General features: G+C 47.1%; 1 protein-coding gene and 1 long non-coding RNA gene across 4 annotated transcripts in view; one reads left to right on the top strand and one right to left on the bottom strand.

The window, feature by feature from the left end:
• The window catches only part of MTUS2 (microtubule associated scaffold protein 2), a 454,130-nt gene that overhangs the window by 13,583 nt on the left and 415,264 nt on the right, over positions 1 to 25,283 (bottom strand). For all 3 annotated transcript variants that reach the window (XM_030922344.1, XM_030922345.1, XM_010367090.2), the window contains 2 exons: positions 14,645 to 14,859; positions 7,009 to 7,114 (listed from right to left, as the gene is read on the bottom strand). In XM_030922344.1, coding sequence (XP_030778204.1) covers positions 7,009 to 7,114; positions 14,645 to 14,859 — 321 coding nt within the window. The remainder of the gene's footprint in view (positions 1 to 7,008; positions 7,115 to 14,644; positions 14,860 to 25,283) is intronic.
• LOC104665320 lies at positions 7,264 to 18,494 on the top strand. Its single transcript, XR_748398.2, has 3 exons — positions 7,264 to 7,514; positions 9,716 to 10,156; positions 18,069 to 18,494. It is a non-coding gene; the product is annotated as an uncharacterized LOC104665320 (long non-coding RNA).

Here is a 25,283-nt window from a genome sequence, read left to right on the forward strand (position 1 = left end):
CACACACACCTATGACACACAATCACATACACACCACATGCCATACACACACCTACCACACACATCACATATGCACACACCACACGCCACACATATACACACTTACCACACACATCATACACACACCACATACCACACACATACACCTACCACACACATCACATACACATCACATACCACACACATACACCACACATCACATACACACACATCACATACCACACACACATACACACCTACCACACACATCACATACACATCACATACCACACACATACACACCTACCACACATCACATACACACACAGCACATGCCACACACACATCACATACACTACCTACAAGAGCACATATAATACACACCTTCCACATACATCACATACACATACCACATGCACACACCCCAATCACACACATACACATGCCACACCACACACAATTGCAAACACACTACATGCCACACATACACACCAATCACATACACTATATGCCACACATATATACACACCTATCACACACACCCCTGCACATACTCCCCCACATACATATACCACACACATTCCCCACACATACCACACACATCATGCCCCCCACACCCCCACATACACTGCACACATCCCACATACACATACATACCATATACAAACCTCCGCCACACACCCACTACACACACACCACACACATTCCTCCACATCCCCACTTATATACACTACACACACCACACACATATATACCACATGCACACCTACCACACACATATACAACACACACGCATAACACACCCACACACACCACTCACACCCTCATAGCCTGCCACGCTCGCACACCTCCAAATCCATACACATTTACCCAAACACACACACATGCCCTCCCCCCACATCCTTACAGCACCCACACCTTTGTAACAACACATACCCACCCCCCCACACCATACACCACATACACATACCACACACCACACACTCCCCATAAACACATCACACATATACACACACATGCACACTCACACACTGCACACACTATAAACACGGGCTCACATACCACACACACATCCACATCCCCATACCTCCCACCCACCCCACACACACACCTGCATCCCCCCATACCTCCCACCACACACACACACCTGCATCCCCCCATACCTCCCACCCCCCCACACACACCTGCATCCCCCCATACCTCCCACCCCCCACACACACCTGCATCCCCCCATACCTCCCACCATGCACACACACACACACCTGCATCCCCCCATACCTCCCACCACACACACACCTGCATCCCCCCATACCTCCCACCACACACACACACACCTGCATCCCCCCATACCTCCCACCACACACACACACCTGCATCCCCCCATACCTCCCACCACACACACACACACCTGCATCCCCCATACCTCCCACCACACACACACACACCTGCATCCCCCCATACCTCCCACCACACACACACACCTGCATCCCCCATACCTCCACCACACACACACCCCCGCATCCCCCCATACCTCCACACCCCCCCCCACCTGCATCCCCCCATACCTCCCACCCCCCCACCTTGCATCCCCCCCATACCTCCCACCCCACACACACACACACACCTGCATCCCCCCATACCTCCCACCACACACACACACACACACCCGCATCCCCCCATACCTCCCACCACACACACACACGCACCTGCATCCCCCCATACCTCCCACCACACACACACACACACCTGCATCCCCCCATACCTCCCACCACACACACACACACACACCCGCATCCCCCCATACCTCCCACCCCCCCCACACACACACCTGCATCCCCCCATACCTCCCACCACACACACACACACAACCGCATCCCCCCATACCTCCCACCATGCACACACACCTGCATTCCCCCATACCTCCCACCACACACACACACACACCTGCATTTCCCCCATACCTCCCACCACACACACATACACACACCTGCATCCCCCCCTACCTCCCACCATGCACACACCTGCATCCCCCCATACCTCCCACCACACACACACCTGCATCCCCCCATACCTCCCACCACACACACCTGCATTTCCCCCATACCTCCCACCATGCACACACACCTGCATCCCCCCATACCTCCCACCCCCCACACACACCTGCATCCCCCCATACCTCCCACCATGCACACACACACACACCTGCATCCCCCCATACCTCCCACCACACACACACCTGCATCCCCCCATACCTCCCACCACACACACACACACCTGCATCCCCCCATACCTCCCACCACACACACACACCTGCATCCCCCCATACCTCCCACCACACACACCCCCCCCCCGCATCCCCCCATACCTCCCACCCCCCCCACCTGCATCCCCCCATACCTCCCACCACACACACACACACACCTGCATCCCCCCATACCTCCCACCACACACACACACACACCTGCATCCCCCCATACCTCCCACCACACACACACACACACACCCGCATCCCCCCATACCTCCCACCACACACACACGCACCTGCATCCCCCCATACCTCCCACCACACACACACACACACCTGCATCCCCCCATACCTCCCACCACACACACACACACACACCCGCATCCCCCCATACCTCCCACCCCCCCCCACACACACCTGCATCCCCCCATACCTCCCACCACACACACACACACACAACCGCATCCCCCCATACCTCCCACCATGCACACACACCTGCATTCCCCCATACCTCCCACCACACACACACACACCTGCATTTCCCCCATACCTCCCACCACACACACATACACACACCTGCATCCCCCCCTACCTCCCACCATGCACACACCTGCATCCCCCCATACCTCCCACCACACACACACCTGCATCCCCCCATACCTCCCACCACACACACCTGCATTTCCCCCATACCTCCCACCATGCACACACACCTGCATCCCCCCATACCTCCCACCATGCACACACACCTGCATTCCCCCCATACCTCCCAACATGCACACACACCTGCATCCCCCCATACCTCCCACCATGCACACACACCTGCATTCCCCCCATACCTCCCACCACACACACACACCTGTATTTCCCCCATACCTCCCACCATGCACACACACCTGCATTTCCCCATACCTCCCACCACACACACACACACACCTGCATTTCCCCCATACCTCCCACCATGCACACACACCTGCATCCCCCCATACCTCCCACCATGCACACACACCTGCATTCCCCCATACCTCCCACCACACACACATACACACACCTGCATCACCCCCTACCTCCCACCATGCACACACCTGCATCCCCCCATACCTCCCACCACACACACACCTGCATCCCCCCATACCTCCCACCACACACACCTGCATTTCCCCCATACCTCCCACCATGCACACACACCTGCATCCCCCCATACCTCCCACCATGCACACACACCTGCATTCCCCCCATACCTCCCACCACACACACACACACCTGTATTTCCCCCATACCTCCCACCATGCACACACACCTGCATTCCCCCATACCTCCCACCACACACACACACACCTGCATTTCCCCCATACCTCCCACCATGCACACACACCTGCATCCCCCCATACCTCCCACCATGCACACACACCTGCATTCCCCCCATACCTCCCACCACACACACACACACACTTGTATTTCCCCCATACCTCCCACCATGCACACACACCTGCATTCCCCCATACCTCCCACCACACACACACACCTGTATTTCCCCCATACCTCCCACCACACACACACACACACACACACACACCTGCATCCCCCCATACCTCCCACCACACACACACCTGCATTCCCCCATACCTCCCACCATGCACACACACCTGCATTCCCCCATACCTCCCACCACACACACACCTGCATTCCCCCATACCTCCCACCACACACACACCTGCATTCCCCCATACCTCCCACCACACACACACACACACACACACACACACACAAACACTTCTACATTCAGCTGTATCACCATCCTGCCCACGTCAGATCCTTTGTTCACGTTATTCATTGATTCTCTAAACTGTCCTCATGGCAAGATAACTAGGTAATTAACATTAAATCCCATCTTCTTCCCCTCCCAGGATCACTCTTCCTTCCCCCTGCAAAGCAGCCATCTGCGGCTGAGGAAAGCAGTGGAGCTGCGAGCAGCCATCCTGCTAGCCGGGCTCGCCAGCCAGGCTCAGTGCTGTGTCTACACGGATACCTTGGTAGCCTCTTGGCTGCACTCTGAGAACCACACATCCCTGGGATTTGCTGCAGCAAAGATTTGGTGTTAAGACAACTCAGATGCAAGGAAGAACTAATTGGACTGGTTCCTCTTGAAGGGTTTGAAACAACTCTGTTCCGTGAAAAGTGTCATCCCAGCAATACTTTGTAAGTTAGGCAGAAAGAGATGTCATGTGAGAGTTACTAAGCAAATGGATTCTATTTTCCTCCAGATGGGAAGAGTCTTACTAGCTGGGTGAAGCCCATCTCATTCTGGCTACACAAGCAATTTGTTTTCATGTTGTAACGAGAGGGAGGAGGGTCTCATTAATCAGCCTGGATCATATGCTCAGAATGGTAGCATACTGGAGACCGACCATTACCATTCTGTGTGGCGTGAGCTGCAATTAGGAAAGACTTTGTGGCTTTCATTCACTCAAATCTTTTAACTAATGGTGGTAAGGGTCACTAAGAAATCCAGTTGTTATAGCTGACATTTACATTTGGAAAAGAAATGTTTGTGTTGATTTCATTGATAGAGAACCATGTGGCCTTTCCGGTCTGCCTGCCTCTGACTAAATGATTAGTGTTACAGTCGAGAGCAGCATCCTGACCATAATAATAGATTTTTTAGCTACCATTACCTGCACCCACATGGCCTTGACATCATTTATAATTCACAGACCTTGAATGTGGTGTCTGAGTGAGACTTCATGAGTCAGAAAAATCCACCGGATCTATTTATGTGAAAATCCAGAAAGAAAAGGCTACCCCATGGCTCACTGCACCATTTCTGCTCATGTTCTCTCGCGTGAGACCAGCTTCCTCTAGTGACAGATTTCAGGGTGTTTTCAAAGGATCCCAATGCCTCAAGGGAAAAGAAGAGGCAGTATCCATTCTGAAGATGACATAAACCACTGCTAATATCTGTGTCTTCATCATGTATTTCTTTATTTCAAACTCATGACACTATCTCATGCTTAATATGGTGTTTCACACAATGGTTCTCAAGTTTTCCTGCATATTAGAATCACCTAAGGAGTTTGAAAGCCTTCTGATGCCTGGGCTGCACCCCAGAGCAATTAAATTGGAATATCAGAGGTAGGGAGCCACACATCAGTGTATTTTTAAAAACTTCCAGGTGGTTCCAATGTGTAGCCAAGGGTAGGGGCCAGTACTCTGAGTGTGAGACATACTACCAGGACCCAGGTAATCCATTAAACTAGTCCCCAGGAAAATGCCGGCCCTTGCCTCCAGCTTGGTCACTTACTAATAGCTCCCAGAGGCAGCGGGGGTGGTGCTTGAGGGCGACAATAACACAGACCTTGGTTATGGCACACTGGGTCTTGTTCACAGAGAACATTTTTACAATAATAAAAACTCTGATGCTAATTCTCAAATTGTAAAATTGTAAAAGTTTATCAATGTATTGTTAACTGTCGTTGCTTTTAATACACACTTTTTTTTTGAGGCGGAGTTTCACTCTTGTTGCTGGAGTGCAATGGTGCAATTTCGACTCACTGCAACCTCTGCCTCCCGGGGTTCAAGCGATTCTCCTGCCTCAGCCTCCCGTGTAGTCAGGCCACCGCGCCTGGCTAATTTTTGTATTTTTGGTAGAGATGGGGTTTCGCCATGTTTGCCAGGCTAGTCTTGAAACTCCTGACTTCAAGTGATCCACCTGCCTCAGCCTCCCAGAGTGCTGGGATTACAGGTGTAAGCCACTGCTCCCAGCCTTTAATACACACTTTAACAATCAGCTGACTGGGAGGGAAAAGTAAAGCGAGAGGAAGTTGAAAAATAAATTGTATGTATTAATGTAAATGCATGTGAAAGTATAAAATGCTGTTTCTTTCACAAAGGAAAATCCCACTGGAACTTAGTAATGATGCCGTTACGACCCACATAAAACCCAAAGATAATTCAAAGTTACAAAAATGTAAAAAGAAAGATCTGGAGACTCAATGCACACCCACGGTGAACGTGGCCTCTGAGTGTCAGCTCTGGATATCCCGATCCAAACAGATGCTGCAGGGGCCGGGAAAGCATCACAAATATGAGGAAAGTGTATCCAAGCCGGGGCTTCCATTTGTTTTTATAAGACCATAAAAATCATAAAGCCTAGCCGGGTGTGGTAGTGGGTGCCTGTAATCCCAGCTACTTGGGCTGGAGGCTCCAGCTGAGGCTGGAGAATTGCTCGAACCCAGGAGGCAGAAGTTGCAGTGAGCTGAGATCGCACCACTGCACTCCAGCCTGGGCAACAGAGCGAGACTCTGTTTTTAAAACAAAACAAAACAAAACAAACAAAAAAAAAAACTGGAAAAAAAAAAACGATAAAGTGTACTATTTCCATGCCTACTTTAGACAGTGGCCCTCAGGTGTGGCTACACATTAGAATCACCTAAGGAGTCTTAAGAAATCTTGATGCTTACACTGCATTACGGATCAAGGACATCAGAATCCCTGGGGTGGGACTGAGGCTGGCATTGGTCTTTTGTTCCAGCTTCCCAGAGGACTGGGGATTCCAGTATTCAGCAAGGCTGAGGATAACTGCATTGGAAGAAAGGAGCAGCTAGCTACCTGGATCCTTCATTCCTATCTCTTCTTTTCTCAGGAGCCAACAGAAAAAAATGCAGCAGGAGGGAAAGACATGAAAGGAGGAACAATAGAGGAAGAGGGGGTCCACACACCTGCAGCAGGAAAGGCTCGGCTTGCACCACCCACCCCTGCCTGCTGCACACGAGGCTGGGAGCTACCTTGGACTTTGTGGTCGTGGTCATCCTGCAGGATTGTGACGGCAACTGTGTGGTTATTTTCCATCTCCAGGAGAGCAGCCTCATGGCTGGCGGTGAGATCTTCCACCTGGAGGAGAGTCGCAGTTACTGGTTAGACAGAGAGCTGCTTGGAGAACAGAAGTGGAATTCCGTGAGTGGAAAAGGTCCATGACCTGAAACATCAATGACAAGTCACAGCCTCGTGCTGAAGCAGGCGAGTTGGACTTTGGTGGTGATGTGGCAGCCCTCAGAGTCAAGAGGAGGTCACTGCCACAACCTGGCTCTTTGCAGGAGGATCCAACTCCAGGCAGGGGATCACTGCCTGAGGTACCTCTTTAAAGTCCTTAGTGTGGCTCCCGGACCATCCCCTTCCCACTCCTAGTCCATCCCCTTGCACCGCTATGAGCGATGATGGCAAAGGAAAAGAAATGGGTCCTCCCTACGAGGTGGTCTGTTTCCCAGAGGCAGGGGGAGCTACAGTACACAAGGTAAATGGAGGCGAACGAATACTTATTAGGCTGCCCGAGATACGTCGAGATACGTTACTCTACTTAACCCTCAGAGCCACCTTATGAAGTAGATCTTTTTATGCCCAATTGACAGATGTGGAAACTGAGGCTCAGAGAAATTTGAAATGTTTTGCCCAAGGGCTAATAAATGGCAGAGCTAGTAGTGAGACCCAGGTCTGTCTGACTTCAAAGGTGAAGCTCTTTCGAATGCACTATTGTTTTGTGTTGACCTCCCCCAAGCAAGACCAGTACACCTTAGGATTCTCTCGCCAATACCAGGTGAGGCTGGGAGGTCTGCGTGTCTCTTTTTAAACACAAGGTTGCCCCCCAGATTATAACTTGGACTTTCTGCTCAGGCAACGTGGTGCTGCTTCCCAGCTGCAGGAAAGCTTCTAGCAGTTTAATCGCAAGTAGTGCAGCCAGTCCAGCCCAGGATTCTTTATTTTCACGTTTCCTGACCCCCTCCCCTACCCCTCACCTTCCTGCCTATCAGGTTTACTGTTTTTGTTATTGTTACTGCGGCTGTTGTTTTAACTTCAAATACATGACTTGCAGGAGTAATTGCCTAAAATGACCTCTCCCTATCATTGCAAATCTCTCCTGGATACACTACAACAGTGTTGATCCAAGTTCTCTGTCAGTGATCCACTGCAAACATCACCATTGTACACAGTACCACAGTGCACACACCCACACACAACCACACCCAAAACCAAAGTTTCACAAAAATGAAACTCCCCCTTCCATTTGGAAAAGTCTGGTTTAAAAATGCTTCCTCTGTTTTACTTCGTTTTACAAAACGCTAGTTAGAGGCCGCTACATTTATTTCACAAGCTACTCATGTGTCAAAACTTGACATTTGAAAACCACTGAACTAGAAAATGTGCGCTGGTCTTGAAGCCCCTTGGTGGCCCAGTTCAGAAGACGTTGCTTCTAGCTGGTCATATTCAGCCACGTCTGAGGCTCCCACATTTCTCTGGGGAGAATTCACGGGCTGACCTTTGATCTGAATGGAGAAAGGGTTCTCCCCAAGAAAAGAAGCCTGCCTGTGAAGTTGACACATGGGGATATATCTGATTTAAAAAGGGGTGGATTCCCATTCTGGATACTATTATTTCATCAAAAAATTATCCCGACTTCTCTTTCTTCTGGCAAACAAGAACTTCATCCACTAAAACAAGTATCACTGGGCAGAACCAAGAGCGGACTCATGGCATTAGGAAAGCTGCGTCGCAGTGTGAGAACGGACACGGTGCACAATGGCTCGCTCGCATTTAAAGGCCATTCTTGATCAAACGGTATTTACTTGAAGCTCAGAGCTATGAACCCACCAGCAGAAAGGCTGATTACAACAGTATTTAATTGTCCAATTCCTGTTTACAGGAGGTTTTCATGGAATCTTTGTCCAAAACCTTTCAATCTGTTGGAAAAATAAATCACTAATTTAAAAAGGAAATATCTCTTCTTTCTGCTCCATTACGGATGTCACTCAGGCCATAGCACACTGTAAAAACACAGCACCCCCCCCACACCCTCCCCCCAACACATACACTGTTTGGAGGGCTGCCACACAGTTCAGGAGAGCAAAAAACCTTTCATCGGTCCTTGGCGTGATTCTAATTTATTGGGTGCTTACACAAATGATCATGAGTGGTTTCAGAAAAGACAGACAGATGGAAGAACTAAGTTTCAGAAGAGTCCCATGAGTCCCAGGAGGTGGATGTGCCTCCTGTGTCTGTGGCATCAATGTATGCTACACTGTGTCTGTGGCATCAACGTACGCCATTCTGGTTTGCTGGAAGGTAAAAAGCCTTTGATTCAGTGGTGATGGAAATCCATGCCCATTGTAGTAAGGGTAATGTAATGGCATCATATGTTCCTTACAACCTTTCAGAGGTGCTTTTATGAGTGAAATCACTGATCTCCTAACTCTAAAAGTTCATATGGAATTAGAGAAATGCCCAGTATGTTAGGAAGGAAACTAAAGGGAGCCCACGAGTCAAAAAATCTGAACACAAGAATCCCTGCTCTTTAGTAATTTAGGTTTCATGCAACTTTATGGTTTTTAAAAAATGTTCTCTCCAAGAGGAAGGAGCTGCCTACTGCTGGCCATCCTCTTTCTTGTCATAGTATTAATCCATACAACTTCTTCTCCTGTGGTTCTTGGCTCCTTTCTACAGCACAGGTTCACATTTATGAAGCAGCCAGTAAGAATTCCCAGCCTGAGAGGACCTTGAAACCAGAAGGAACTGGAGGAGATTTAAACAAGGTGACCCAAGGAAAGCACAAGATCTTTCTATGCATTGAAGATCACCAAATCAAAGACAAAAGTGCTTGACCATTATGGCCTATGGCAAACTCGGGCTGGCTGAAGCATCCTTCTCTTCCATTTAGAACCCTGGTGAGTCCCCTTAGACCACCACTGGGCCATCCTCCTCCCTCCATAGAGAGAGTTCTGGGCTGTGCCATGGAGGCGTCTGTCAACACGGATATCCGGTAGTCCTCGTTCTATGGAAAAGCAGCTGTTCCCTGTGACATGACTCCATTCCCGCAGCTGCCTGCTATTCAGCTGGGCTGACTGAAAGCAGAGCACAGGGTTGGAAGACCACCCTCTCAGATGGGTAAGAGTATAGTTGTGGTTTGACTTCATTTAGCCATTTACAAAATGCAACGATCTGGGGCTTTGGCAAGTCACTTGGAGAAGACTTAGATTTCAAATGAAGAAACGTGGGTTTTACATTGTCTCGGCTTCATTCATTAAACCCAAACCAGATTAAACTCCCATTTGCGCCCATCCACATGGGATGAGAGAAAGGGAGCCTGCCCAAGCCCACTCTCTCCCACGCTCTCTTAATGACTTTCCTTTTTAGATAACGAGGGGGCCCTCCTTCACTTGGTCATGGGTTGCAGTATCCTGGACACTGGCTCAGAGCCATGCCAGAGCTCCCACTCTGCTGTCATCCCATGCTGGGCTGTGCCTCTGCCCCTCTGCAGCCCTCCACGCAGGCAGGTGTTGAGAGAGGCCCCGTCTCCACTGCACCGCGTCCTCCGGAGCGTGGAACCTCTGGGCTGATGGCAGGCTCTGGTGCTGGGAGACGGAGGGCCCTCAGGGATCTCTTTCTATTTGATTAGAGAGAATGTGGTTTCCGCTGCACAGCAGCTGTGAGCCTGCTCTGCAGGAGAGCTAAGGAGGCATAATGCAGATGATGGACAAAGTGGCCTCTGTACGTTTGGATTAATCCTGGGATGCTTTTCCTTTAGTCATTTAGTTTAAAATGATTTCCTTACGAAAGCATAGAAAGTGCATCCTGGATATGAGACAAAGCAACATTTAAACTCCAAAGGCTGAGCTCTGCTGCTCCCTATGGAGGAGGAATGTCTGCTGAGCCTTGATGGAGCAGAATCGTCATGCATCCAGATAGGCAGTCCCTGAAGCGTGTGGCTTTGGAGCAAGTTGTGGAGTAAGACAAACTTAGGGTCTTGGAGGAATGGGTCAAAGGTCACATGCCTGATCCTTGCATGCCAGGCTCTGTGGCTGCCTACGTGTGGGGACAGTCAAAGGCAGCCCAGAAACCAGGGCTGGAAGCTGGGCTGAACATGTTTGGGGCAAAAAAGGAAAATGCGTGTGTGTTTACAGTGAGTCTGTTTTGCGTGCTTTGCTAAAGGGAAGCTGTGGCCATGTGACATCTATTGATGTGCAGCTTGCTACAGAAGGAGAGCTGGCTTTCACACACTAAACACCTTTATCATTGCACCTTGAAAATAAGAGTTACATCTTGTCTTTAAACTCACTTAAGAAAGCCAAGAGGTAAGACCACCTCCACCCCTCCCTCAGGTCCTTAACTCAAGCCAGCAGGGTCCTGCAGCTCCCATGATGCTTGCGGTTCCGGGCCCGGGCTGTACACAGAAATTCCCTGGGACAGTCCAGAAACAACCTGCTGCCAGGTCTCATCAGTGATTCTGATTCAATTAGTGTGAATGGAGGCTGAGGAGGGGTGTTTTGCCAGTTCTCCAAGTACCCACCTGTGTAGCCAGGGCACACACCATGGGCAGAGAGCCAGCCCGTGCCCCGTGAGATGGTGGGGGGGCCGAGCAAGAAGCAGCTCTGGTTGGCTTTGTCATGAAGGAGGTGCTGCTGCAAAGCCAGAGGTCAGCCTGCCTCAGCTGGCAAGTCCCAGTTTGAGTCAAGTGATATTTGCAGCCTCAGAAAATCCTGCGTGTCAGAACGGAAGCAGCACCTGCCCCTGCTGCCGGCTGTTGGGGGCCACAGGGTCATGAGGAGATGCCAAGTCAGTCAACCTGATTTTGAAGGTTCCAGAAGGACAGAGATGTCGCTATCTGTGGGGTTAGCACTGCCCAGTGCAACTGTCCCTGAGAAGGAGGCCCCAAGAGTGGAGAGTCCACCAGGGACTCTGAAACCACAGATCATCCTCTTCTCCATCTCAGTCACACACCTTTGAGTCTCCTCCCCCACTAAACAGGAACACTGATTCTATCTGGTAGTTAGACTATTGGCCTGGGGTGCATTTCATCTTCCTCACTTCCTGCATGTTCTCTGCTAGGGAAACTGAAGCCTGGGGAAACAGCCAACGTTCTGCAGCAGGAGCAGAATCAGGGGCCTGAATAATTCATAGGCTTGACTCTCTGGTTCCCCCAAACCAATGGGTTTCTGTAGGAAAGATTCAGCCAAATGTAAAGCATTCAGATATGATTTCTGACACTTCCAGCTGTGAGGATAAGATGTGAAACTCTCAATTCCTCCACACGCTGCCTGCATTTCTCACCCACATGACAGTTCCTTGGGCACTTATCTCGAAGCTTCCTCAATGGATAGATAAGCAAGCCCACATTTTATACATCTTAGTATCTCTTGCAGTATCCTGTCATGGTGCTTTGCATACATACAATGCACATTCCATAAATATTCTTTGTACAGGTGAATCAGTAAATAAATAAACGGCTTTTGCTATCATAAAGGATCATGAACGGAGCACAGAGCTCTCATACAACAGAACATGTTTGAATTACGCCCAGGTAGCTTATGTAAGTCATTTTCATATGGAAACGTCAAGGGTTTCTTTCCTTTCATCACTCCAGCTTGAAATATCTAAAAGGCCACCATGTCCTGGCTTTAAGAAGAGGTGAGGCACACCCCTTGGCACATACTTCTGCACAGGTGAGGCCTCAGCAAGGCGTCCTGGCCCTCGAGTGGACATGCCCCCCTCAGCAGTGCCTCAGCTCCAGGACACCACCACGTGAGCCTTTGTTCAGCATCTCCTGTCTGCAGACCACCTCTTACCCCTCCTCCTCACCTTCTGGCATCTTCTCAACCAACTCAAACCTTCAGATCAGAGGCCTTTGGTAAATATGGGTATAAACGTGTTCTGCATAAAACTGGGAATGAACAGCCCATAGATACAGAGGCACAGAACAAGTTGGTATTCACACCAGTCTTGAGACGTACAAAGCGGCCGTAAAATGAGTAAGACTGTAGACGGCAGCCCGTGCAAATGTCTCCTGACAGGAGTTACATGCAGACAGACTAGGAGGCACGACGCCGGGGGCTCAGTGTCGCATCTTAACACCAACAGGTAACTTTAGCTGTAACCTATTCTGTTTCCTAGTCTCTACAGTCTAACCCACCTCAAACAGGGAGGTGTGTCTGGTTTTTATAGGCCTCTAGGAAAGGAGAATGACTAACCTGAGATACTGTCTAGAATAAAATGCCATAAAGTAAGAGAGGTTTTTTATTACAATGACAGCAATTAGTATTACTCTTGAATTTCTCCCAGGTCCCCTAAGATTCACAAGCCTCTTCTGGGGCAGTGGGAGGGCCGGGTGGGTATTGCCATCTGGGATGTCCATTTGGAAGCAGCTGAGGAGGGCAGCCCAAGGGTTTCTGACAATGAAGAGGCCACTCGACACTAAACCTGAATGCCAAGTGAGATTTAAAGGGTGCCCTTCACAAATGTCAACTTACCTTAAGCATATCATAAGCACACTATATAAAGCAACATACCAATTAGAAGGTGGGGGTGAAGGCACCGGAGCTGGAGAACTTAGAAATAAGAGAAAAGAAAGGAGCAGTGCTCATGGAAGCAGGGTGGGTACACTGAATCGTCCGCCCGCCTCTCATCAGTACTAATGGCAGTCATGGACAGGGTGGCTGCCGTGGGGGTGGCAGCACCTGCCTCCTTCCGGCTTTCATACTAACAAGCTCCCTTGTTGTCCAGGGAGGAATTATCCTCTGGTAAGTCCATGGATGCATTTTCCTCTCCAGTAAGGTTTCTGGGCGAAGGTTAACCATTGGCATTCATTCTTTCATTCAGCAAATGGATATTGTGGGTACTCCGCCAGGCATGGATCCAGGTGCCAGGATCCAGCAGGAGAGCTGGCAAGCAAGTACTTAGTGGCTGACAGCAGGGGTGTGGAGCCAGACTGGCTCAACCCTGGCTTTTCCATGACCAGCTCTGTGAGTTCTGGCAAATTACTGAACCATGGGGGCTTGGCTTTCTCCCGTGTAAAATGGGAATAAGAATGGTACCTTCCTCATTAGGGGAACTGTGAGGACTAAATGAGTCAGTTCATGTAAAGAGCTTAGAGCAGTGTCCGGTGTAGGACGAGTGCTAGATACATGTTTGCTTGTTATTCTTTCTGCCCTCATGGAATAGAAAGATGATAAATAAAGTAGAAAAGCAAAATGTATGTTAGTGATAAGTAGTGAAGGAACACTAACACTGGGAGGGGGACAGAAAGGGTGTGTATGTGGTGGGGGGAGGAATAATAATTTTGGATAAAGATCTCACTGAGAAAAGTGACACTGGAGAAAAGTCTGGAAGGGAGGGCAAGAGGGAGCCATGCACTGTCTGGAGGGAGAGCATTCCAGGCAGAGGACACAGCAAGTGTGAAAACCCTGAGGAAGAGTGAAGGAGGCCAGAGTGGCTGGAGGAGAAGAGAGGACGGGGGAGAAAGGAGAAAGCAACTCAGAAAATGAACTGTTCGAAAAGCTCACCTACTGAATAGGACTTCTTGCTAATGGGGCACTGGATCCCCTCCGCCTGCCACCCGCATCACCCAACAGCAGAGCTCGAGCGGCACTGCAGACTGACCTGCTCCTGGTGCTGACACCGGATGCTCAGCAGCTGGTCACGGTGCTCCTCCTGCAGGCGCGCCATCTCTGCCTCGAATTGCAGCTGCAGCCGCTCCTCCAGCTCCTGGAGCTCGGCCTGCTGCTGCCAGCCCAGCCTCTTCACCTCGTCCTCGAACCGCCTCTCCAGCTCCTCCTTCTCCTTTTGTAGTTTCTCGCACTTTGCTGTATGGAAGGCTGGGTGCAAAGCACAAGATCTTTCTTAAAAAATGGCTGTAGGAGGCATGGGAAGGACTCAGCCTCCATGGTCAGATCATCAAGGCTGGTGTAATAAGCAGGGCGAGGTCCTCTGACTTCTGCAGGGCTACACGGTTTGTAAAGTGCTTTCCTTTCTACCCATTAGATCTAGATCCTCACGACAGACCCTGGATGTTGAAGAGAAGCTGCAGCCCCACGGAGGTCTGGAGACTTGCCCAAGGTCATCCAGTGGCTGCAGAAGGAGCTGGGAAGGCAAATTTGGGCTTTCTCATGGCAAGGCCTCTAGGGCAAGTTGTGACAAGGTCCGTGGTCCACAGACATAAAAAATATTGGGCGTTTGGTAAAAATGTAGGCTCTGAAATATGCCCTGGGTGAATCAGAGCCCATGAGACAGGAATTCAGGATCTCAACTTCCAGCAAAACACCTGGGTGACTCTTATGTCCCTCAAGACTTGAGAGCTGCACACTTTGGAAGCTGGAGATAGGAATAGGGCCTGGCCCCTAAGGCTATTCTCTTCTAGCTAAAATGCCAAACAGGATGATCTCAGAGAAGGTGGTGTGGGGGCTTCCTTTCCGGTACCCTGAAGTTTTCTACTTGGTATCTCTTTTGCATAGGCACTCCACCCCTAATCACAGAGTCGTGGTTGGCTTCAAGTGTGCCAGCTGAGAACAGGGCATGAGGCAATGACATTAGCCACCACCGCTCCTGCCTGAGCTCCCCCTCCAAGCCTGCTCTGTCTTAGTGTCTGTGCCTCTCCTGTGCTGTGGGCAAGAGCCAAGTGCTTCCATTCTAAAGACCTCTCCCTGAACTGCACACCTGGTTCCAAGACCTTGACAGTCTACTACGTCTAGGTCCAATGGAGCTGATTACACACACACCCAAATGCAAATGCCGAGGCACACGGACACATCATTTTCGTTCTGCAAAGGTCCACCATGCTCGCTGCGCTGTGCTGTGAACTGGGGAGACACTGGCATTTAGGTTAAAATCGAATGAGCAGGTATAGGTGCTGATTAACCATAATCCACACTCTAGTGGTGGTTACCGATGACGGGAATATACATCCAAGGTTGCTAGATGGCATGAAACACCCTAATTAGAAGTCCCACGCTATAGAGGCAGCTAATAAAATAGGGCTTCTTTGCCACATTTGGCTCTGAAAAGTTTAATTAGCATAAGGGATGTTAACTTTTTTTCTTCTGGTGAAAGAAGTGGTGGTGGTGGACTGCCTAGATATTACACAGGCACCTTGCCCTTGTGTGAAGGGTGTGTCCTAACACCCTTCACACAGCCCAGCAGCCTAACACTGTCCCTAGTGGTCTTCCTAGCCTACCCAAGGGCTTCCGTTGGGCCAGTGTCCCACATCCCATCATTTAATGGAGAACTCTGATCTCCCAGTGCAATCAGGATGCACCGAGGGCAGGGTGGTGGGAGCTGTTCATTCCATGTGTAGGCAGTAAGGAGATGCACTATAGGTCCGAATTTACAAGCGAAAACCAAACTGACTTTAAAAGATGCCTGGCTTTTGATGAGCGCTTTGCACCAATAATTCGAAACAATATTGGTGGACAAGGACTCCTTCTCGAAAAAGGCTTTTGTTGCTCTAAGTTCTGAACAACTGCTACAGTGACTTACCTTTCAGGATTTTGAACTTTTAGGGGCTTTTTATTTTTTAAATCACAAACACAGAGAAAACATAGAAGTACAGTACAAGGACATTACTGTGTAACTGGAACCATTTGAGAGTAAGATGCTGACCTGCGGAACATGAAACCCACATCTCCCCATGTACATTCCCTACAAATAAGGGCTTTCCCCAATTTAACCATAGCACCGTCATGAAAATCAGGAAAGAAACATTGCGACAATAGTGCCGCCCAGTGCTCAGACCTACTTCAGTTTCACGAGTTGTTCCGACGACGTCCTTTTTAGCAAAGGAATCCAGCCCTGAATCACAAGTTGCTGCAAAGGAGGCTCCTGTCTCCTTAGTCTCCTTCAGGCTGGGACAGTTCCTCAGTCTTTCCTTGACTTTTAGAACCTGGACACTTTTAAAGAGAACTGGCCAGGAAACTTGTTGAATGTCTCTGAATTTAGTGCATCTGACGTTTTCTTCTTATTCCATTGAGCTTACGCCTGTTTGGCAGGAATATGACAGAAGTGGCACTGAATTCCTCTCAATTAATAAATTTAAATAATGTAGTGAAAATGGAAATTTCTTCTTTTTAAATTATTTATGTAGTGAGTCAGGAAAATGATGTGTATTACTGATTTTTACATGGTGATGCTGAACATAATTTAGTGGTATAGAAGACAGGGTGTTAAAAATGGTCCATTTTGGGTATCAAGTTAGGTGTGCCCCTGAATATATTGCCACATCTGTTGCAAGGAGATCTTTTAGGTGAGGTATTTCTAAGGAACAAAGAGCTGGAAAGCACCAAGCTTCGGAGCACAGGAAGGAAGCCGACATTTTGCTCGCCTGCTAATAATTATTAGTATGAAAGGCAGACTTGGTCAGAGACTTTGTGGTTCCTTGTACTGAGGGCGTGGCAGGGGATCCCCAGAGTCCTCCCCTTCCTCTGATCACTGGAGACTCCAGTCCCCACACAAGGAACTTAATGAACAATGACTGATAGGCAATGTGGCTCAGGTGTGGTGGCAGGGGTGAGGACATTCCTGTTCCTAGGAGTTCTGAGACCCCAGTTTACTCGAGCTCCAGCTCTCCCTAAAGACCCTCCAACGAAAAAAATGTCATCAGGGTTCCACCAGGGAATTGAGCTAGCGAACAAAGCTCTTAGGAATCATAGAAGAGGTAAGAGGTAGATATATAAAGATAGGTTTATCCTGGGATGACTGGGTGTTAAGAAAATAGAACAAAGACCATAGAATGTCAATTAAAAAACAGTGATTGACAGATTGACACAAAGTCAAATTAAGTCAAGTAGAGAAGCAAGAATTTTATCTACATGGGGAGAAAGCATGAAGTCACCCTACAGACAAAAACACAGTCCCCTGCTGCCCACTAGGACAGTCCAGGGAACGAGCTCCCAGTGCACGGGGCCTGTCTGCAAAGTGCTCTTGCCTCTAAAGGTCATTGTGAAGTAGCTTCATAGTGCCTTCGCCTCACGTAGCATGTGCCTGTGGATGGGATAACTAAAGCAGTGACATCGATGTATTTGGTTGTATTTAGGTTTACCAAGAAGCTCACTGAGAGGTAACACAAACAGCCAAGGAACATGAAAAGACGCTCAGTGCCCTTGCAAATGGAAGCAGGAAATCATGTTTCATCTACAAGGCTGATAAAGAGGAAATGTTCTGATAAAACAGGAAGAGTATGAGGAAACTGTCAATCGATGGACTGCAGGTGAAATACAATTGATACAGCGGCCTTGGAGGGCAAAGATATCTTTCAAAATTGAAATGACAGGAACGGCAGCATTATGGGTGCGAGAGAAAGAATCTGGGTTTCTTTCGGGGTGATGAAACTGTTCTAAAATGGATTGTGGTGACAGCTTTCCACAACGCGGAATATACTGAAAACCACCAAATTGTATACTTTAAACGGGCGGATTGTATGGTATGTGAATTATATCTCAATAAAATTTTTACCAAAAGAGAGGAAGAACATTTTTAAAACACTAACATGACATGGAGTATATCTCAGAGGATAAATTTAGATGTTTTTATAGAAGGAAAGTTCATATTCTGATTTTAAAACTCTATATAATAATGGTGAAGACAAATGCTGGCAAAATAAAACAACAGTGAAAACCCTACCACAACACTGTTGAATATACACACACACACACGAACATATATACATATATGGATATACAGTCATGCATTGCTTAATGATGGGGATACGTTCTGAGAAATGCTTTATTAGGAAATTTCATCACTGTGCAAACATCATGGAGTGTAGATGGCATAGCCTACTACCCACCTTGGCCATATGGTGTAGCCTATTGTTCCTAGGCTGCAAACCTGTACAACATGTTACTGTACTGAATACTGTAGGAAAGTTACAGCACAATGCTAAGTATTTGTGAATTCAAACATATCTACACATTAACAGGGTACAGTGAAACTATGGTATAAAAGATAAAAAATGGTACAACTGCACAGGGTACTTACCACGAATGAAGCCTGCAGGACTGGAAGCCGCTCTGGGTGAGTCAGTGAGTGGTGAGTGAATGTGAGGGCCTGTGGCATGACTGTACACTACTATAGACTTTAGAAATACTGTACACTTAGGCTACACTAAATTTATTTAAAATAATTTTTTCTGTCTTCAAAGTAAGTTAACCTCAGCTTACTATAACCTTTTACTTTCCAAACTTCTTAATTTTTTCAAATGTTTTGACTCTTTTGTAATAACACTCAGCCTAAAATGCAAATACTCCGTAAAGCTGCTCAAACATGGTTTTTCTTTATATCATTATTCTAAAAGCCTTTTTCTATTTTTAAATTATTTATTTATTTATTTTACTTTTTAAGCTTTTCTGTTAAAAACTAAGACACAAAGGCATATATTAGCATAAGCCTACACAGGCTCAGGACCATCAATATCTCCATCTTCTAACTCCACATCTTGTCCCAAGGAAAGGTCCTCAGGGGCAGTAACACCCATGGAGCTGTCATCTCCTAGGAAAACAATGCCTTCTTCCACAGTATCTCCTGAAGGACCTGCCTGAGGATGTTTTACAGTGAATTTTGTTTTATAATAAATAGAAGAAGTATCCTCTAAAATAGTAATACAAATATAGCAGAGTAAACACATAAACCAGTAACAAAGTCATTTATATTATCAAGTATTATATACTGAACATAATTATATGTGCCAGACCCTTTTAGGATTGCCAGCACATTCAGTTTGTTTATACCAGCATCACCACAAAGATGTGAGTAATGCATTGTGCTGTGAGGCTCTGACGTCACTAGGTGATAGACATTTTTCAGCCGTAGTGTAATCCTGTGGGACCACCTTTGTGCATGAGGTCTGTTGTTGACTGCAGTGTTGTTATGTGGTGCATGGCTGTACGTGGAACCTAGGAATCATTCTTACCACTTCTTAGCTAGAGATACATTGAGCACATAAAACTCAAATGAAAATAATTAAAAAAAAATCTAACCATTTATTTTGTCTTTAGAAAGTGCTGTTTTGCATGGGTAAAAATTATTTATCACATGCCAATGTCAGTAGCTTTAACTCTAGAGGATCAAGGCAATAAGCTGACTTGTATAGATGGAATAAAACAGACAAAACGTACATAAAAGAATAAAAACAACTTATGTACATTGGTGAAAAGAATTAGATGACACATATCTTTTAACACGATAATTTCACAAGTGCACAAAAAACTGGGTCAAGGTCAACCACTGTAGCATAATTTGGCTTAGGGAACTAGTAGGGGGCTAAATTATGATGACAAACCCAATACACACATAGGTTGAATCCTATGCCAGTGGGATTTGGGTAACCAGTAAAAAAATAAGGCAAATCTTTTTGTAGCATCATGGAATGACCTCTGTAATATATTGTTAAACCTAGAAAAGGCAACACGCCAAGCCGTGTAATTGCAAAATTACATTTGTGATAAAACTGTATCTCTATGTCTACTCTTTCTCCTTTGGGAGGTTGGATGCCAAGGTATAGGAGTCACTGTATATTAAATTCCTGTAATGATATATATTTCATTAAATCCCTATTTATTGTTTGCATGACTTAGAAGTACAGAGATTTTAGGCCGGGCGCGGTGGCTCAAGCCTGTAATCCCAGCACTTTGGGAGGCCGAGACGGGCGGATCACGAGGTCAGGAGATCGAGACCATCCTGGCTAACACAGTGAAACCCCGTCTCTACTAAAAATACAAAAAACTAGCCGGGCGAGGTGGCGGGCGCCTGTAGTCCCAGCTACTCGGGAGGCTGAGGCAGGAGAATGGCGTAAACCCGGGAGGCGGAGCTTGCAGTGAGCTGAGGTCCGGCCACTGTACTCCATCCAGCCTGGGCGAGACAGCGAGACTCTGTCTCAAAAAAAAAAAAAAAAAAAAAAAAAAAAGAAGTACAGAGATTTTAAAAATTATTTGTTATAATTGAAGAGAAGTCTGGGTTTTCAAAAGTTCTGGTATCCAGCAGTCGGACTTTTCAATTTCACTGGTAGTTTTACCCACGTCAGTGGTAGGACGACTCATGGATCAGGCACTCTACTAGGGCTCAGAAATGATCGGGTTTCATTCGAGGGCTGTCCCTGAACTGCACTGTTGTCTTACATAAATCACAAACTGGGTAAACCTCAGTTTTGCTGTCTATAAAGTGGCAAAGTAATCACTTTTTGCACATATAGCTCCAATCCCCAAATTCCCAATTGCTATTATAAAGTGAGAGGTGATGCCTACATTCTTCCAGTGGCTCTCTGTTGTAAGCCCTAGGCCTGTAGAAAATATTGGATAATAAGAGCAGCTGGCACCAGGGAAAATGGTTCCAATAATGGAGTCCCTAAAGAAATAAATATCCTGTTGCCTCTAGTAAACCTTCAGAAGTCTATCTATTTGGGCACTTTTCAGCCGGAGATTAATGTAAGCTAATTTAATAGCATTAGACAACACCTGGAGTTTCACTTTCATTATTTCTATTCATGTGAAAACACTTAGTCCTTCACAGTGAAAGGCAGACACCACTATCATAAACCCCTATAATCTAGGGAGCTGAGAAAGTAAATTTTCAAATAATCAGATGATTGGTCAAGATAATATAACATTTCTAATTCATAAGCATAAATTTGAAAAGCAAAAGTAGGATTATAATCTGTTGTACAGTTTTAAATAACTGATGTTTATTGACAACAAATAATACACACATATCTGATATAAAAATACCTAAAATATTATTAAAACTGCATTTGGAACATCCTCAGACATATATAATATAAAGATATCAATCTGCCAACTTCTGAGTATAAACCAGTAAGATGTAGTGTGATCCTTGAGACAACAGCAGACTAAAATTGCTGCTGGAACCATTTAGAAGACAAGCTTAATTTCAACCACAGTTCATAAATTGAGTAAGAGAATCGAGTAAGATCAATTTGCTCTCAACGACTGTCCCAAGAGTCTTTTGAATAATTGTAACTTTACATTGGTTTTCCAAAGAGGCAGCAAAAATAGGAGGTTACAGCACTAGATTGAAACAAAAGAGAACTATCTGGCTCTATAGCTCGTAATAAAATCATAAATAAGAATATTACGTGGCCTTTTATGTCATAGCGAAAGCTTTATATATAATAGCTATAAAATAAACGATGAACCAATACTTTGTGTGTATATATAATATATACATGTTATCATCATATATACACACACATATATTTACATGCACATTATATATATTTAGGTCACTATAATAGTCACTATCGTCACATACTGATGAAAGACAATATCACAGTTAGATAAAAGATTAAGTTGTTTCTTCAAGAGATTGGGAGTAGTTGAAAAGACAAAATAACTGTCAAAGACAAAATTTAATTTAAAAAATCATCCTTAATGTCACTACACAAAGAAAATGAAAATTTAAATTGCGCAATCCCTTCACAGCATTTCAGTGGTGTGAATTCTTAATATCCTGTTAGGAAGTTCCTATGTCTTCCTACCTAACATTTTACAGCAACTTTATATTCTCATGTTCATGTAACACAATTTATATTCTCTCATTATTGCACAATTAGTTTGTTTCCAAGATTTGCCATTATAGACAATGCAACAAACATGTTCACCCATATATCATTTTGCTTTTCTTCATTTAGGATACATTCCTTCCTGCAAAATTACATGGGATTAAATATTATGAGCATCTTTATGCAGTGGAGTTTTTCTTTTTTGGCAGCACAGATCCTTGTAACAAACCTGTGACCACCAGGCGGAGCTATGCTGCCTGAAAAATGCCCTCTGGTGGCAACTGTCTTTGTCCAAACCTGTTAGGTCACAGGAACATCCGCAAGGCGGTCAGGCGGGCTGCATGAAACACAACTGCCTGGGATCCCGGGCACACTACCCTGTAGAGCCCTACTCTCTCTGATTACTGATTTTTGATGACAATGTTAGGAGGTGAGAAAGGAATGGCTGAAAATGAAGGATGAAAGTTCACGGACCATGGCCGGGCACAGTGGCTCATGCCTATAATCCCAGCCCTTTGGGAGGCTGAGGCGGGCGGAACACCTGATGTCAGGAGTTGGAGACCAGCCTGGCCAACATGGTGAAACCCCATCTCTACTAAAAATACAAACATTAGCCGGGCTTGGTGGCACGTGTCTGTAATCCCAGCTACTCTGGAGGCTGAGGCAGGAGCATCGCTTGAACTCGGGAGGCGGAGGTTACAGTGAGCCGAGATCACGCCACTGCACTCCAGCCTGGGTGACAGAGCAAGACTTCATCTCAAAAAGAAAAAACCAGTAACAGAAAGTTCATGGACCAAGAGTGAAAGAGCAGGAGTCATTGGGGCTCTTGTCATCTCTACAGGTCCCTGCAGCACCTCTAGGGCCTGGTGACCACAAGGGAGCTGGCGCTGTGAAAATCACAGGTGACATCTGCGAGCGCCTCCTGGGTGCCAAGCACCTGCCTCATACCATTCCCCACAGTAAGCCTATGGGGTCCCGGAAGTATCCTAATCCGTTTGCAAAGAGCAGGCAGGGGCTCAGGAGGAGGAACTGAGTGATCTAAGACCAATGTGTGGGAGGGCTAGGCCTGCCTAGCAGAGGCTGAGGCATAAGCTGAGGCCTCTCCTCTTGTCCACCCCTCTGGTGGGGGCTTCCGCGGTGCCCCTGTGTGGTAATATTGGGAGGGAGGACAATTGCCTCACCATAGCTTCCTAGAAATACCCGCTGTTGTTGTAAACTGCAACACATCTCTTTACCTGTCTGTCTCCCTCAGCAGTGGGTAAGGACAGTGCTATCCTCATTTTTGCATCTGTGTTCAGATAGGCAGGCCAACAGTCAATAAACTGGCATTGACTTTATGCTACCTCTTGTGTGACAAGCACTGTTCTTGGCATAGTGGAGAACAGATGCTGTCATGGCGGGCAAACAAATGAGCAAAAAATGTAGGAAGCACAATTTCATTTCATTTTATTATTACTGTTATTATTTTTGAGATGGAGTCTCGCTCTGTTGCTGGAGTGCAGTGATGTGATCTCAGCTCACAACAACCTCTGACTCCCGGGTTTAAGCGATTCTCCTGCCTCAGCCTCCCAAGTAGCTGGGATTACAGGCACACGCCACCAAGCCCGGCTAATTTTTGTAGTTTTAGTAGAGACGGGGTTTCACCATGTTGGCCAGGCCGGTCTCAAACTCCTGACCTCAAGCGATCCACCCACCTCGGCCTCCAGCAGTGTTGTGATTACAGGTGTGAGTCACCGCATCCGGCCAGGAAGCAAAATTTCAGATAGTAAAACCTGTAGATAAGTGCAGTAAAGAAAGTGAAACAGAAGCAAGGCTAGGGAGGGACGGGGGAAAGGGGAAGGCAAGTTCAGCTGGGGTGGATAAAGAAGGCTGTTTGGCGAAGACGTCATTCAAACAGACTTGAACAACAGAGAAGAACATAGAGAGATGGGGAAAGGGAGTCCCAGGGAGAAGGAACTGCAAACGCCAAGGTCTTCAGATGGGAACAATCCTGGCATGCTGTGGACAGAAAGACAACCAGTGGGGCCTGAGTGCCCATGGAGGAGAGCAGAAGGAGGTGAAGTTCTAGAGGAAGGTAGGGGCTAATCACGCAGGGCCTGTGGGCCCTCAAAAGAGTTAGGGTTATGCTCAGGTGAAAATGGAAAGTCCCCAGAGAGTATCAAACAGGGGGTAACAGGAACGAATGAACCTTTTAAATCCCTCTGGTAGCTGCATGGAGAACAGACCATAGGATGCAAGGATGGAAGCGAGGCAATCAGCGAGGAGAATGTGTTTGGAGCCCAGGTGGTGAGATTCAGTGATGACTTGGACTCAGGTTGTTGCATGGGGAGGAATGGATGGATGGGGGATGCATTTGGGAGGCAAAGACAAACTGACTTGCTCATGGACAGGATGAGGGAGGTGTGGGACAGACAGGAATCTTACAGTGGAACTCCCCTCTGGTCACAACGTTCAGGAAGAGCCTTTCTGGATGATGTTGGAGGTTGCCAATTAGTATGAAAAATATAAAATTCAGGACTGCTCAGTTTTGATAAGCCTTTCATGATTAATGATGGTTATCACCTGGTTCACATGCTGTGCTGCATTTTATACAGTACTGAGTTATTAAAAGCACAGAGCCTCAGGATGGACTCGAGTTATTCAACTCCCCCAGGGAGGTGGGGCAGGCTAATAGTTGTGTGTTTCTTCCTGAGGGCCTGCAAACAGTCTGTGAAAGGATATTCGACATTTGGCTGT

The sequence above is a fragment of the Rhinopithecus roxellana genome, chromosome 18 (assembly GCF_007565055.1).
Source record: "Rhinopithecus roxellana isolate Shanxi Qingling chromosome 18, ASM756505v1, whole genome shotgun sequence".
Lineage (NCBI taxonomy): Eukaryota > Metazoa > Chordata > Mammalia > Primates > Cercopithecidae > Rhinopithecus > Rhinopithecus roxellana.